Source organism: Arvicanthis niloticus, chromosome 14, assembly GCF_011762505.2.
Source record: "Arvicanthis niloticus isolate mArvNil1 chromosome 14, mArvNil1.pat.X, whole genome shotgun sequence".
Classification (NCBI taxonomy): Eukaryota; Metazoa; Chordata; class Mammalia; order Rodentia; family Muridae; genus Arvicanthis; species Arvicanthis niloticus.
In genome coordinates, this window is record NC_047671.1 from 37,942,705 (window position 1) to 37,959,969 (window position 17,265).

At 39.7% G+C, this 17,265-nt stretch overlaps 1 protein-coding gene across 1 annotated transcript in view; it reads right to left on the minus strand.

The window, feature by feature from the left end:
- Positions 1 to 2,831: 2,831 nt before the first annotated feature.
- The window catches only part of Hsd17b4 (hydroxysteroid 17-beta dehydrogenase 4), a 70,825-nt gene continuing 56,391 nt past the window's right edge, over positions 2,832 to 17,265 (minus strand). The window contains exons 21-24 of the mRNA XM_034518411.2: positions 16,944 to 17,027; positions 15,620 to 15,758; positions 8,559 to 8,686; positions 2,832 to 3,252 (exon numbers count right to left, since the gene is read on the minus strand). Of these exons, the coding sequence (XP_034374302.1) occupies positions 3,163 to 3,252; positions 8,559 to 8,686; positions 15,620 to 15,758; positions 16,944 to 17,027 (441 nt within the window). The 3' untranslated portion in view covers positions 2,832 to 3,162. The remainder of the gene's footprint in view (positions 3,253 to 8,558; positions 8,687 to 15,619; positions 15,759 to 16,943; positions 17,028 to 17,265) is intronic.

Consider the following 17,265-nt stretch of genomic DNA (forward strand, 5'->3'; position numbering starts at 1 on the left):
AAAAGACATGATGTGTGTCATTCATCTATCTATGCCTGTCTTACTCCACTTAACATGACAATGCTGGACCATTTTGCTGCTGCAAATGACAGACTATCAATCACCCTTTATAGCAGAATATGAATATATATATACATATATATGAATGTATACGAATTCAAATATATGTATACAGATGCAAATATGTATATGAATGTATATGTATACATATATATATTCACACATATAAAATCACATTTTTGTCATTCATCCTGATGCCATCTAGTTGATTTCATGTTAGCCACCGTGGGCAATGGTGTAATAAACTGGGAGAACAGCTCTCATTTTGATGATTTTTGTTGGATACCCAGTAGTAAAAATGGTGAATCTCATGGCCGTTGTACATTTAGCTTTTAACTGACTCTCCAGTTGTCCATAGTGACTGCACGCATGACTATTCCAAGTGTCTTTGTTCTCCTCAACATCCTCACCAGCATTTGCCGGAGTTTACTTGGTGGTAGCCATTCTTGCTGAGGTAAGATGCTACCTTACTGTGGTTTTGATTTGCAATTCCCTGATGGTTGGTGAATGTGAATATTTTCTCATTATCTGTTAGCCATTTGCATGTCATTTTTTTATCTGTTCAGTTCACCATCATATTTTAACTCATTTTTTTTATTCTGTTGCTCAGTTTTTCAGTTCCTTTTATTTCTGGATAAATCTCATCAGATGACAAGTGTAAAACGATTTTCCTTTCACTCTATAGGTTGTCTTTTTACTGTTGATTTGCTGTGCACATGTTTCTGAATCTTGTATAATCCCATTTGTCTGGTCTTTGTTTGGTGAACATGCCTCTTAAGACCTCTCTAGAAAGATTTTTGCATACATGGATGTCTGAAGTTTTCCTCATTTTTTAGTTTTGAACCTTTAGAACTTTGTTCCATTTTGAGTTGATTTTGTGTATTATGTATTTTATGTATTATGTATTTTATGTATTATGTATTATGATTTTATGTATTATGTATTTCTATACACATAAATCCATGCCTCCCCCGCCAGAAAAAAAGCCTCCCCACTTTCAGTTGTAACAGGATCACAGAGATCACGTTACAGGTTAGTTGGCCATATATATATGTGGATTAATTACTGAGCTCTCTCTTAAGTTCCACTTGCTTGTGTGTCACGATGCTCTGATACTCAAACTATATAGGTAAGCAATGTTAGGGGCATCTCACGCCTCTGGCTTCATTTCTTTTCTCAGGTTCACTTTGGCTATTTTGCCAGTTAACCTTAATTGTCAATGTAATAGAACTGAGAGAAATTACTAAAGGACACTCTCACATGTATCTGTCAAGTTGTTTCTGAACTAATTTGATCATGAAGGCTCTGAACTAGTGTTCACCAAGCACTTCTATGCAGCCTCTGGAGCCGGCAATGATGACTTGTTTAGGCTGTCTTGCTTGGGCAGGGCCAGTCCTAACATTGCAGTAGCGTGAACACAGCAGCCCTTGAGACGGCAGTCTCTACAGGAGCATGCTTGCACCCCCCCCATCCCACCTGCTGTCCAGCTTTTAAGGAAAACGTTCCCCCCATTCTCTCCCTGACTGCTCCCCAGTACACACACTGCAATAAAGCTTATGCTACATACCTGGTCACTCTTTAATTTAGATGCGCTGAGGAAGGAATGGATGAACATTTCCCAGTAAAAACACAGAAGTCAAAATCTCTAATGAACTTTGATCTACACAAGAATAATAAAAGAGACAAATAAAAGCCATGTGGATTCATTATAACGTTTATATATTGCTTATTGGAGAATATAAGAATTGATGGCTCACTCAACAATATTAAATAATTCCAAAATGTTAAGGAACACAAAACTAATAATATGCTTCCTCATCTGGATATTAGTATTTGTCTGACCTTTAAGACTGACGGAGAGATAGATAAGATAACCAAAGCACAACTTCCTCAAGACAAGGACTGAGCATCTAGGGTACATAATCAACACTTGCATTAATGAGCAGTGGCATTTGACTAGATAAGTTACTTCTACTGGGACATTACTGAGCATCAAGCGTCCCCAAGCTCATCCTGAGCAGGAATTTAGTATAATAAAGATCAACACAGTAAGACTGCCTTTGTTTTATTAAAATTAAATTGTCAGACAGTAGAGCACTCGGCACTAAAGTTAGTTCTGAGGGACCCATTTCCTCAGCTGCAGGGAAGACATAAGCCTACTCCAGGAATTCCCACGCTGCGTAGCCCAAGGTCACGACCTCTTCAAGGAAGAGAGTGTTAGCTGCCTCAGGATACCTCTTAAAGGATACCCCAGCTTCAGCAGCGCTGCCTTCAGAGCTGAGGCTGTGTAACTTCCTTGCGCCAAGCCTGCTTGCCCTGACAGGTGCAGTGCATCGAAGTACTCCACAGTTCTGTGCCCAGGGACTCTGCATTGCAAAGCCTGATTTGCAAAGAGTCAGCAAAGGAAATTCTGAGTGCAAGGAAACTGCAGCTCCCTCCACCCCAGCCTGATCACCCACACCCCTCTCCCTTTGCAGACGCCACCCAAGCCCATTTCTAGGCACCCAGCATCAAGGCAGATGTAGGGCTGAGCTGTGTGAGCGTGCCTGCTGGAGTCTGATTCCAGGCTTCTGCTGAAGCTAACATGTCCTATCTCTGGTGGATTTAAAAATACGGTAAAAATATGAAACTTCAAGCAGAGGGGATCAAAGAATTACTCGAGAGCATGAAGACTTTGTTCTGAGGCACAGCACTATCCTAACAGTAGAAAATGAGGACATCCTGGGAAATTCATGAAATACAGGGGATCAATGCAGAGAGAACAGTAAGGAGACAAGCGGGAAAGTGGCTTTTATTCATTCAGTTTTCCTTTCAACAAATTAACGCTATTACAAAGTTTAAAGAAACCAGACTTGGTTGATTTTTTTTATTAAGATACAGATCTATGAACAGAACAATTATTTGCTATCTAAATTATAGTTCCTTGTAAAAATAATATGTGAAAAATTAGTAGAAAATGAAAATCTGAAAGTTATCTGAATCTGAAAATGTTAAGAGATTTCCACTGCACATTCCTGTGGATCACGTCCCAGAACGGTGAAGCAGAACTGGGTAGACAGTATTTACTTATTCTGATTTCTTTAACAGCACACAGTGGGTCCTTCAGAGCTTGGCATAGTCTTTAAGAATCATCTGCAGTTTCTGGCTCAGCAGGATGTTCCCTCTGGCCTTCAGTCTGCCACTGAAGAAGGCCTGCAAAGCAGGAGGGGAAAGAACACCAACAGTTAACCTTACACTTCACCTCTTCCAAAAAGACAGTTGTTTGGGCTGACAGCAGGTGAGTTAGTAACTGGACGAGGAAGGCAGCTTCAGTCTACCTATGAGTTTTACAGTTATAGATTGCACACATAATTTTAGCTATCTAAGAAAAAAGACCCCACACATTTAAAAAAAAATCACAGAGTGATCTGACTTGACAGGCCTGGTGATTCTGTCTAAATCTGTATTTCTTCTGGCTTTACTCTGTTATTACATGTGGATTTGAGACTACATAAGTAAAAGACTGTATTGCATTCTTTCTTAATACAACTATTCTACTCAGAACTTGATAAGCAAACTGAAGATGCTAATTACACCTGCACACACAGCAGCCGTAGATAATGTCAAATACAACAGTACCACAGTGGTGGTAGGTAATAGCATGGGAAGACTGGCCCAGGGCCTGTCACTTACTAGCAATGTGAACCTGGGCAAACTACTAAACCTCCTGAAACTCTAGTCCTTACATCTCTGAAAACTCAGGAGAGCAGCACTAAAGTAACACACCCTTGTCATGTGAGTTAAATAATGTGCAAGGTATAGGATAGGAGTGGATAAAGCCAAGCAGAAGGCTGGCGTCTTAAATGAATTCTTAAACCTTCCACATTTTAACATTTCTAAGTCTCTTTCTTGGTAGAATCTAGGTTTTTCTACATTTAAAAACATTATCTGCAAAAATGAATAGTTTAGCTTTCTCCTGTCTTCTACGTATGTCTTTTTTAAAAGGGTTTGAAATTAAAATATAATTACATCTTCCCTTCCCTCCCTCTACCCTTCTCATGCACACCTTTTGCGCTCACGCATGGTCTCTCTCTTTCACACACACACACACAAACTCTTTAACTGTTGTTATATACACATACACACACACACTATTCTTTTTTTTGGGGGGGGGCTTGGGGGGGGTTCAAGACAGGGTTTCTCTGTGTAGTCCTGGCTGTCCTGGAACTTACTCTGTAGACCAGGCTGGCCTTGAACTCAGAAATCCACCTGCGTCTGCCTCCCAAGTGCTGGGATTAAAGGCGTGCGCCACCACTGCCTAGCTACACACAATCTATTCTTAAATATATGAATACAACCTGCTCAGTCCATATTATGTCATTTGTATGTATGTTTTCAGGCCTGACCACTTGGTGTTGGATAATCAATTTGGGGCTTTTCCCAGGGTAAGGTTATTTCTCTGTCTCTCAGCACCCTTGGTTGCCTGTAGTTCTCTGTGTAGGGCTGAGGCCCGTGAGATTTTCCCTTCCATGTTAGTGTCTGTTGGTATGTCCTTCACATTTTGTTTAGGAGCATGTGTTTAGTTCTTTCTGGTGCCCCAGTGTTCTGCTAACACTTAGGAGTAGGGAGAGTAACCTTCTTTCTTGTACTGCTGTCTTAAATGCTTTCAGCCTTCCCCATTCCATGCCAGATCACTTGTGGGTCTGTCATATGCATCCTCAATTGTGCCCAAGTCTGTTCTTTCTATATCTAATTTGTTGGGACTCATATCATAAAATATATGTTAAATTTTACCAAATACTTTCTAATGCATTTATAGAGATGGTCATATGATCTTCCCTTCATTCTCTTGATATGACATATTAGCATATGTTGAATCATCCTTGCATGCCTGGAGTAAAATAAATGTGATTCCTTTGGCTCTGTTGTGTGTGTACTTATCTGTGAGTCTGTCTGTTTGGGTCTCTGTCTGTGTGCTCACTCAGATACATACACAGGCTGTTGAGTTTGCCTTGCTAGTGTTTTTGTAGAGAACTAGTCTATGTTTATCTATGATGCATGTGTGTCTTTGTCATGTCTGAGTAACAGAGCAGTGCTGTTCTCACTGAACGAGTGTGAGAGACTCCTGCTCTGGTAAGCACTGGTGTTAGCGCTTATTTAAAAGCTGGGTAACACTCAGGAGCACAGCCATCAGGGGCTGGGGTTTTCATTTAAGGAATGTTACTGATGATTAACATTTGTTTTGTAGTTCAATATCTGGTCTATTCTAGAGAAAGTTACACATGCTGACAGACAGAATGTGTATTCTGTATCTACTGGATCATCTGTAACGTTAAGTCATCTGAGCTGTGAAATAGTTGATCTATAGTAGAGTTTAACTCTCGTTTTGAATGAATGACCTGTCTATTCGCTGTTGAATGGGACAGAGAACTTTCCCATTATTTACTGTATTGAAGCCTAACATTTCTTTTAGTCTAACAGTGTTTGTTTTTTAAAACTCAGTGCTCCAATATTAGATATGCATTCCTTTATAACTGTCCCACTTCTTTGATGAACTGGCCTTCGGTCACTGTACAGCAAGCTACATCTATCTTTGTCTCTGTCTCCTTTTTCGGATACAAATATAGCCACACACATTCCCACTCACTATTCCTATCTATCTTCTCTGCAATGTCATCTTTCCATTCTTCTTTCAATTCATGTGAGATTTTACTTAGTAAAATGAGTTTCTTGCAAGCAGAACATTGTTGAACCTTGTTTTTTAATTTATTCAACAAGTCCATATCCTTTAGTTGGTGAAGTATAACCATTTACATTTGGTTATTACAGAAAGCTATAAATTTGTGTTGGTGATATGTTGATTTTTTTTCTAGTTTGGAATTCTCTGCTCATTTTTTCTTTCTATGGTTTTATAGAAAGGCTGACTGTACCGACACTGTTGTTACTCTTCTATACGTCTGCTCTAATAGAATTTACACCTTCCTAACTCCTGAAGTTAGCTCCTTTCTACTCTTAGGTGCTGTTGTGATAGTCTTCAGCCTCTTTCCCTGCTGCTTACATCTGAAGGAGAGCTTACTTGATATCATAACCGTCACTTGGCAGTTATTTCTTTTCTGGCCTTGAAATACATCCTTCCATGCTCTCTGCTCTGGAGTATTTCTACCCACAACTCTTCTGTCAGTAAAATGGGGCTGGTGAGGACTTACCTATGATTTCTCACATCCTCAGGTTTAAAGAATCCTCCTCTGTCCTGTACTCTGACAGTCTCACTGTGTTGCAGTGAGTGTTTCTCCTGATCACATTTCATTTGGGAACTCTGAGTCCTGGATCTGGATGTTCATGTCTTGCCCAACATCAGGGAAGTTTTTAGCCACAAATGCACTGAATAATTTTCATGTCCATAACCTTAACTCCTCTCTAAGTACACTCATTCAGCTGTCTGCTATTTTCATGGTGTCTTACACATACTGGGTTTCTAGATTATTTTTCCTCTATGTCTGATTGTGACATTTTGAAAGACCTATCTTCAAGCTAAATTTCTTTTTTCTATTTGATATAGTTGGGTCTTTTGACCAAAGTTTTTATCTTACTGGGCTCTTTGTTCTCCAAGATTTCTTCCTACTTACAGAATATCTCATTTCCTGCACATCTTCCTAATTTCATTCAACCATGATCTTTTGAGCTCTTTTATTTAAAAGATTAATTGGTTGATTTATTGTGTATATGTGTATATACCTGCATGAGTTTATGTGTACAGGTGCTCAAAGAGGCCAGAGGGCATCAGTTCCCTTGGCACTAGAGCCATGAGCCACCTGATATGAATGCTCAAAACTGAATCTGGATCCTCTCTAAGAGTGGACTGTTCTTAACTACTCATCTCTCTAACTCTGTTACTAAAGAGTTACCATAGTCAGGATGTATTCCTCATATGTCTTATGTGGAGATTTATGCTGTGTGGCAGAGTAGATATCACCACTACTTTCAGAGGATGGCCTTCTTAGAAACCAAATTTCTCCTGAAAATGTCTCTTGGGATGTTGGTTCGTTATGAAATTCTGAGTTTGGCACCACAGGTTCCTATAGATTCTTTTAACCATCAATCACTACTAGTGTTTGGGCGGTATAACATCTTAAAGCCAAAGACCTACTGTTCAAGAGTAGGCGGACTTAAGCAATTCAGATAGGTGTGGTCTGGACACCACACTGTATGGTAATAATCGGGCCATGACTCTATCAGGGACAGGCATCTGTTAACCCTGGCTTTGTTACTTGAAAGATTCTCCAGGACTGGCTGCTGTAATAGTCCTGAGGGGCCTGAAGCACTTGCCACCTGATTGACACTGGTACAAGTTTAAGTGTTTCATAAGGAGAGACACTCGGTCATATTCACTTGCACTTTGTCAGCATATTATAATAGAGCAGCTGAAGCAGGAGCCCCACAAGGTGTGGCCAAAACAAGTTACATTTTCCCTCTCCTGCTGTGAGTACATACACCCAAAACCCCCTAGCTGTGCACCCTGGGAAAGACACAGGAGCCTTGGTTGGTTTTGTTGTTGTTCCCAATTCTCTCTGTGGTAGGTCTCACAGGGACTGAGTGACAAATGTGTTTCTAACTTTTGAGATATTTTATAAACAGGTATTTCTGTATAGCACATAAGTGAATAGCTTTTACTCAGGTCTTCAGTTCTTTCATCTCATGAGTTTGCTACTATATGGAAGTCATTTCTTAATACTTGTGCATTCAAACACTTGTCTGAGCCCATTCACTGTAAGGACCAGATAATAGGATTGGAACTTCAAGCAATATAATCACAAACTGAAAATAACAAGATTTTTTCCTCCATGTAAATTACTATATTAGCTACTTCAATTTTGTTTGAAAACAGGTAACCGTTTCAGAATAATATTAACATCAGTCACAGAAGGCACTCCTGACTTACTGATGATATTAACAACAGTCACAGAAGGCACTCCTGACTTACTGATGCTTTCAACTGACATTCCTAGGAATGCGTCAACTTCAGTGACACAGTGAATATTACTTAAATATTCTAGTTCTAGATTTTCAATGAGTTAGTAATGCTTTATACTGGCTGAATGTCACTAATACAAAACCCTGACTTCCAAGACATTTCAAAAACTAAAACTTCCTGAGAAATGTAAATCATGTTTTGTTTTGTTTTGTTTTTAATTTTGGAGCATTTCGGATTTCTAATTTTAGATTAGCGGCCCTAAACCAGTAAATCTGTGCAAATAACCCAAAATTTTACTAACTGAAAGCTGAAACACTCCAATTAAGAAATACTCAACTTATACCAATCACATACAATTTTATACCTCAAACTATATATTCAAAATGCCTAGCATGGGTTTTATGTTGTTTTAGCAAATGGTAAACAGGGATTAGACACCCTAAAAAAATCTTTTGAAAAATATTAACTGAAATAGTAATTTTAAAAATATGACTTCCTAATCAATATTAAGTATAAACTTTGTAGATAAAAATGTTAATAACATTACCTTCTGTGGGTCAAGCTTGCCCATGACCACTTCCATGAAATCATCATCAGAAATTATGATGGTCGTATCAGCAGAGCCCTTTGCAGGGCCTTGGTACACCTCCCCAGAGCCGCTCTTCAGGTCAATGGCTGGGAAACAAGAAAACAACGCCTGCCACTTTTTCCTCAAAAACATGACAACACAAAAAAAGCTAAACAAAATGGAAACTGCTCTAATTCCCAAGCTCAGCAATATCCATCCATGTACTGGATACCTGTACTTCTAGAACACATACTTCTGTCAGTTGGAAAAGATCTGTTTTCCTTGTTGGCTTAGGCAGAATCTCACGCTGTAAGCCAGACCGAGCTTGAACTCACAGCAATCTTCCTGCGGTGAGCTCAGTCACGTGGAGCTTGTAGCCCTTTTTAGGTGTTACTTTTTATAATGTTCTTCAAAATGGTCAAGTCAATAATTTTTTTCTTAATGAAGAATTTCATGTGACAGGATTAGTCATATAAACATGAGTTAAGTAGAACAAGTTACTAAACGGAAGTGAAGTTGCTGCAATGTGTGCAATTTAAGGCCTTTAAAGTACAGTGAACAAAGAATCTTAGTCCAGGAGGCCGCTGGGAGCTCATAATGTCCTCCAACTTTTCTAACACCTAGATTCATCAAAGGTTCTGACACCTGACTAGCAAGACTTTAAAACTAAATTTGAATAACACTCCAGTTATTCATAAATAAACCATAATGCATCATAATCTTTTTTCTAAGTATTTTTTCATACAATACCATGTTTTTCCTTTACCACATCCTTACCCATACCATGGTCTTTCTCAAAAAAAAAAAAAAAATCAAACGAAAAGTAATACAAAAAAAGACAAAACAAACCAAAAAGCACATGAACTCAGACATGTAGAGAATTCATTTTGTTCTGATCAACTAGTCCTGGGCACAGGACCTGCCCTGGAGTGCAGTTAATGTACCCAGTCAGTCTATTGAGAAAAACTTTCTCAGCATGAATCCACTGCAACTGCAGATTCTTGGGTTGTGCATATTCACACACACCTTTAATCCCAGCATTCCTGAGACAGAGGCAAGTAGATTTCTGTGAGTTCGAGGCCAGCCTACATAGTGAGTTTCAGGACAGCCAGAGCTATGTAGAAAGACCATATCTCCAAACAAATAAATAAAACAATAAAGGATAAGGGTGGGGGCTGGAGGGATGGCTCAGTGGTTAAGAGCACTGACTGCTCTTCCAGAGGTCCTGAATTCAATTCCCAGCAACCACATGGTGGTGGCTCCCAGCCATCTGTAATGGGATCCAAAGCTCTCTTCTGGTGTGTCTGAAGACAATGACAGTGTACTCATATCCACTTCCCCTCCTTAGTGCTGGCACCTGTGCAGGCCTTATGCGTGCTGCCTCCGTTTCTGTGAGTTCATGTGTGTCAGTCCTGTTGTGTCTGGAGCTCTCACATGTGTCACATGTGTACTGTTTGCTTAGAGCCATACATTTTCACCTCTTCCTCTGCACAGATCCCTGAGTACTCCAGAGTCACTCAGTCTCAGTACACTGAGAAAAAGTGTCCACTTGTGAGTTCTGTGTGAATTACCATCTACTGCAAGAAGAAGCCATGTTTGTTTGTTTGTTTGTTTAACTAGCTTCTCCTCCATTAAACTTTTTTATATAAAAAGTTAACTGTCCCAAAAACAAGCTTAGTAACTGAAAAAGAAAAAAAATTTAAGAGTGTAACTCCATTGCTTTCTGTGTAACACTGACAGAGCTTTGCTGAAGCTACATGCAGGATGTCTGAGCTGTCTCCCTATGACTGATATGCATACAGGAAAACCCAGTCAGCAAGTTCAGTGTCAGCCTGTGAGCGTGCTTTCTCTCTCTCTGGGTGGGGGGCTGGTACAGCTCCTAGAGGATGCAAACAACTCTCACCTCTCATAAGGAAAACTGAAGGTCCATAAGACCACCCAGAGCACTTCACTACCTTTCTGCTTAGCAATTGCTGAAAACAGAACTGAATCACCCTAGGTCTCCACAGAAGAGAAATTTTCCAAGTAAACAAAGCAAAGCAAAAACAACAACAACAAAATTAAGAAAAAAAACAAGGAAGGCAGAGAGCAGGGAGGAGTTTCTACTTAGGCTGCCTCACTGGTCTCCTTAAGATTCCAGTGTGACTTAGACCAGGTGTCAGAGGCAGCAGGAATCTGACAGGAAGAATAAAGGCCCTGATCTTACAGGGACTCCCATGAATAAGTACACTTCCACAGTATGTGTTATCTCTATAGTCAGAAAGATAATAGGAGGGGACACAAAGGAGGGGGTATGAAAAGGTTAAAAGAAAGCAAACCTCTGCCAGTCATTAGACTTAGCATCTGCAATTTTAATTCTACACAATTCTGCCCAAGACCCACTGGGGGCGGGGGGGTCACATAAAAATTCCACTCAGTAATAAAACTGTACTTCACACACATTAACCCTACAGTAAAGAAGTAGCTCTATCTCCTGGTCAACAGCAATCTGTGGTTGTTCACACTTTCCCTCACTCAGACTTATCTACTCACCATTAACAGGCACAAGACTTGAAACTGAAAAGCTAATAGCTAATTCTAATACAAGAAAAAAAAATCGGCTCTCTCCCCCAGGCAAGCAAGATGCCCAAAGGAGAAGCAGGGGGAAGCATGGAGGGTTTTTTTTTTGGTGGGGGGGGGGGGGGGAGAACCAGGAATAACATTTAAAATTTAAATAAAGAAAATATCCAATAAAGAAAATTTAACTGCCCCCCTCCCAAAAAAAAAGAAAAAGAAAAAATCACTCTTAGCAAGAAGATAAAAATTTGGGGTAAATCAGTAAAAATCACTCTTAGCAAGAAGATAAAAATTTGGGGTAAAGTAGTAAAATGTTCACATCCACAGTGGGTTTGGTTTATGTGGACTATCCACTGTAATCATCTAGGCTCAGAGATCTGCAAGGTCACACGTAATCTCACTACAGAAATATACAAAGTGCACTTCCAGTCCCTGGCAGAGTTCACTGGGTTTATGAGTGATTACAGTTCAGATTTATGATCACTAAGTCTCTAAAAGAGTTCAGAAATTTTTCGGCTTTAATTTACTGCCCTTACAAGAAAGAGCAAGGTAAAAATCACAAGGGGAGCTACAGAAGGAAAGCCGTGCTGCTTTTGCCTTCTATGCCCAGGATGGCAGGGTCTTTGTGGGCATGAATCCAGCCTGCCCCTAATACATAGACTTCATTGAAGAGAACTATTAGTAACTGTTGAGTGAAAGGAATGAGAAGGAAGGTGCTTTATGTGCCAAACAAGCAACAAATGAAAAACTGATTCACCCAGAAGCCTAGGCTGTCCTCAAACTTGTGGGTTATCCTCCTACCTCTTCTTCCTAAATGCTAGGGTTACAGAAGGGAGCCACCACTCCCACTAAAATATGAAAGTTTTTTTTTTTTTTTACAAGATAAAAAGATACTGCAAGGACACAATACTTTGCTACTATTTTGGCCAAAAGTTCAAAAAACTAATCATGAATAATATCAAATAAATACAAACTAATGAATATTCTTCAAAATAAACTTTCCAATACATCAAGGTAAGAAATGAGACAGATGTATCCAGGTTCCAACAGCCAGGGACTTAAATAAGTGCAGTGTGACCAGGCCAGACCCAGAGTACTCCTCCCACCTCTCACCATTTCTACTGTTGCTACTACTACTACTGTTGTTATTCCTTTGCTTTAACCAACATTATTGGGACAAATGGTGGAGCATTAATGAAGTGTTAGCACAGGTAATAACACTGTATCAGTGTTAACTTCCTGACATTGAGAACTACTTCTTCTCAGAGAATGTCTTTGTTCTTGGAATAACAGAGTAGCCTTCATCCTTACAACACCAAGTTTCCAAGTTACTCTTTAGTACATACACTTCTACAAAATGGGATAAAATTTTAACAATTTGAAGTGCTAGATGAAAGATAACTGTTCTCTTTACAATCTTTGTAGTTTTATCTCTAGGTCAGAATTTATTGTTAAAAGAATTTGCAAATGATGGTAGGACACACTGTATATAGAGGAGACTGATGGCCTTTGGAATGGTGCTATTCTCCGGGCACACAGTCAGGAACTGCACTGGACACCAGTGGCTATCACTGTTGGGGAATTCCTTGACTTACAACTGGATAGCAGATTCTTTCCAAGGATGAGATGTTTTCCTAAAATCCATGAGACACTTCTGAATGTCAACCCCAAATCTGGAATTGGTATATTGAATGTCTGTGTATAGGCCTGGGGTGCTGGCACACACCTATGCTACTACTTGTGATGCTAAGGCAAGAAGAGAGCTTCTAGTGTGAGGCCAGCCTGGGCTACAAAGCAAGATCTTGCTGAAAAGATAATACAATTTATATTTAGGCTGAAAAATCTTAAAGGATAATCAGATTTGACTTCAGAAGATGAATTCCAAACAGAGCTTGTAGATTCTGATGGTCAAATGGCTTCCTCAAGAAGGGCAGATTCTTATCTGCAAGGAGAGTCAGTTCTAAAATCTCTACCCTTTATTCCACATGGTGACAATTTTCCAAAATGTATGCACACTAATCTTCAAAGAGCATCCTCGACCCATCACTGTCACACAGTGTACAAGAGAGGCCTGGATTTAGTCCAGATAATGTAGTTAGCTCTGGACACTCAATTACAGTGTATATCATTAAAACTCAACTAATTCACTTCATAAAGTGTATTCAAACAAAACACATAGTACTTGTATGATCTTGATATATAGGAGAGGGAAAGGAAAAGACAGGCAAGGCCTGGAATCTTACGTTGGAATGTGCTCAAGGACAGCAACACCACACTCAGGTGTGCGCCCATCTCCATTCCCCATATCCTGTTCTGCTGTACCATGACAGGAGCACAGCTGGGCTACTTACAGCAATATAAGTCACAATCTTGGTACTTCAGCGTGTGGCAAGAACATCATAAAAACTGCTTGTAGAGGGGAAAAGTAGAGGCAAGACATTCCCAAAGGTAGTCTCTAAGTATCTGTTCTATAGCAATAAGCACCACAATGCAATAGGGACACCTTCTACCACAGCAGAGGCCAAAAGAGCTTTCACTACAGCCAAATTCTGTGACGCAGCTCAGTGACATAGAGACTAGAGGGAGAACAAGAACCAGAATTGGAAACAATTTCCCAGCTGAGAGTCAAATGAAGGTGACAGATACAGCCAATCCAAGTACAGGCAAAGGTGAGCCTTTTGTGACCCAGGGGGTTCAGAGCACTGTCACTTTGCTGTGTAAGAACAAAGAACTGATGGCAGCAATTAACAAAATTCCAAAATATAATGGAGATAACTTTTTTGTGCTAACAACAGGTAACTTTCAAATATAAGCACACTGTCTTCAAGATAAAGTCTTAGTTGGTTATTAAGCACTTCTATCACACCATGGCACACTGGCCTGCTTGCCTGGGCCAACTGCTTGTCCTCAACATGAACCCCTACAGTTTACACTGCCAGCTTCTGACTGTGACTTGTGCTCTTCAGCCCCTCCGTCATTCCTGTAGCACTCACCCCTCTTTCTGCACTACCTTCTATAAGCCTATGCTCTATAACTCAGCTGCTAATGCACTTTCTCCAAGAAGGGAAAGCTCATTTCCTCCAGAGAAAAATGAAAGGGAAAAACCAAAAAACATGCTATGCTCTCTGTTAACCTCTGCGCTAGCTCAGAAAGCTCGAGGCTCGCTGGAATCTGGGGAATGCTTACATCTCACAGTTCAGCCTTCTCCCTTCTCAACTAACTTGTTGCAAGCACAAATGTTTCCCACAAGGGAAAAAGCCAGCAGATTCCCTGTGGTTATATTTTAACAGATACATTGTTGCTTTCCTCTCTACACTAATACAAACCATGTTTTATATAATTAAAATATGGTGCCTAAAAGAAACAGCAAATGTTATATTAAAACAAACTGAAATATGCTTTAAAGAAGAAGAAATAGAAAATTGTTTCCAAAAGTTCTAAATGATTTAGACAGGCTTTAGGTGTTGACTCTCTATCTATCTGTGGCAATTGTTTAGTTGTAATAAATAATAAACCTAGATGATTTTTCAAGGTACCCATGTAGATACCACCTTTTGTCCAGTGATATAGATCAAAGCCAAGGCCTTCTACCTGGAATAAAGCACTCTAGCATGTAGTAAGAGTTTTGGTTTCTTTTAAAACCCAGTTGTTACTTGTTTAAATCCCAGGTGTGGGATATGGGCTGCTTCAGTTTCTTCATAGCTGTTAACTATAATTGTCTCACGTTCTAGGGGTGTGTAATTTTTGCCAGCTCTGAGAGGGTACAAAGGGGAGAGGCCCAAGAGGGCCTGTGGCAGCGGCTGCTCCCCTTACACTGCCCCCTTGCATCGCTGCTGCATTTGCTATTGATGGACTGCTGGTTTGCTGGGTATTCCGACAATGAAGACTGCACTTGCCCCAAGGAACCCGATGAACCTACCTAATCAGTAGGAAGCAGCCTATAAAGGTCTACACCCCCTTCCCCTCTAACCTTCTTTCTCTCAAACCTAGTACTGGGGATTTCAGAGGGAAAGTGGAATGAGGGTAAAGATATAAGAATGCAATAAAATAATAAAACAAATTATGCCAACACTACCATATAGTACATCTTCATCTCTAAATACTCTCTCAACAGCCATCAAATAAAAACCCAAACAGACACATTTTCATTAAGAAATCTGTGCCAGCACATTACCTACATTGTATGTAGGCAAGGAGGAGGAGAAGCTAACAGGTTGGGGTGGAAATGAGTAATTAGAATGCTGTGTGTGTGTGTGTGTGTGTGTGTGTGTGTGTGTGTGTGTGTGTGTGTGTGTGTGAAATTGACAAATGACATACATACATAATTTAAGAAAAGAAATGCATGCCTTTGAATTTCCTAACAACAACTAAACTCTATGTAGGTCGGATTCACCTGCTTTCAAAGAACTGTTATTGGTTACAAAACATACTTTTCTGCACTAAAAGTCACCTTAGAATAAGATAAAGTCATGAACATCACTTACTCCACTTGGCTGCCACACTCCCACCTTTCGTGATGTGCCATTCAAACACAGCATTTACTTTCTTTACCACCTCACGGCCAACGTTCTTTAGGCGGCGGCCTATTTCCCCGAATATAAGAGCGCTCTGGAGCTCTCCACCCTGACAAAGAGAGAAAATCTTATTTGAAAACTTTACAAAGAACTTATTACGGATACATGCACTAAAAGTGACTTTTAGCCTGCTCATAAATACCACCACAGCTGAGCTGTCTTTCTCACACAGGCTTCTTTCACACTTTCCTCCTATTATTCTGCCCAGAATTGGTTTACCCTACCAGAAAATGTTATTGTTTAACGTGTTTTTAAAACAATGTTTTGGTGTGGGGGCAAAGGGCCTCTTGTGGAACCATTAGGTCCTGATTTGAATCCCAAACACCTGTGTTAAAAGCTGGTGTGGTGATACATGACATAACCCAGCACTGGGGATCAGACTGGCTTCCCAGCCCAGCAAGCTGGTCAGGGGCTCTCTGGGAAGCCAGTCTAGCGGCAATGGTAAGTCCCAGGTTCAGTGAGGGACCTTGTCTAAAAGATAAGGGAGGAGCAACTGAGGAAGACATATCTACGTGAGAGCCTACTCGGGTGAGTACACCCAACCACCCCACACAAACAGATTAATTTTTTTAAAACTTGAGTAAACTGTGTATCTGTGTCTAATTCATCTCTCAGAAACACTGAGCAAGTAATCAAGTTATGGTCTTCATTCTTTGTTTATAAAATACGAGTAAATTCCATAAAGCCTTTAATTTTTTTCTGGCTGTAAGACATCATATGCTTTGACCTTAGATTATTCTTACAAGATGTTAATTTCTTGTTAGTTATGAAATAACATGGTTTATGAAAAAAAGAAACTCTTAACATTATTAAGTTAATATTTTGGACATAGAATACAAATATTTTTATCAAAAGCCTTAACCGTACTAAAGTATAAATATTTTAATAAATAAGACATGCTGTTATCTTCATATCTGTATACAAACTCAAAAAAAATAGGTTATTTAACTTTTCACCCTTTTTTTCTCCAAATACTTTTGAAGATTTCTCATTAAAACTGAGTGACTCACTCTTACTGAAACAGGCAACTATTTCCTCTTTAAAGTATCCCAATATTCTGAAAAAATTTTAAAAACTCCAAGTTGTGAAAATATTTTTCATTCCAACAAGTTTTAAATTAGTGTCATTTCTTCAAGAGCCTTTTCATAGCTAAAAGAAGTAGCCCGAACAATCCTGAAGCGACATTAACTATGACTCACACAGAAGTTACTAGGTGCCAGTCTCAGCAGCCTACCTGAGGTGTCTGAGCTGAATCTCCAGAGGCAGGCACAAGATCCACGTACGCATTTGAAATGACAATGTCTCCAGTCTCTTGGACCTGAGAAGTAGAGGAGGGAAGAAACTATTCACGCTGATGATTTTACTGTTCCACTGTGAAAGAAGATGTGCTGTGATATCCCTATGTAGAGCAAATCTGTTTTATTAATCTAGACTAAAACTGGCTAAGAAATGATAGTGTGTGAAAGTCATAATTCTGGATCCTATTTCAAGTTGGAGGTATACAGAAGATGAAGTAAATATCTAAATAGCCTTTTACATCTGCCATTAAAGAAGCT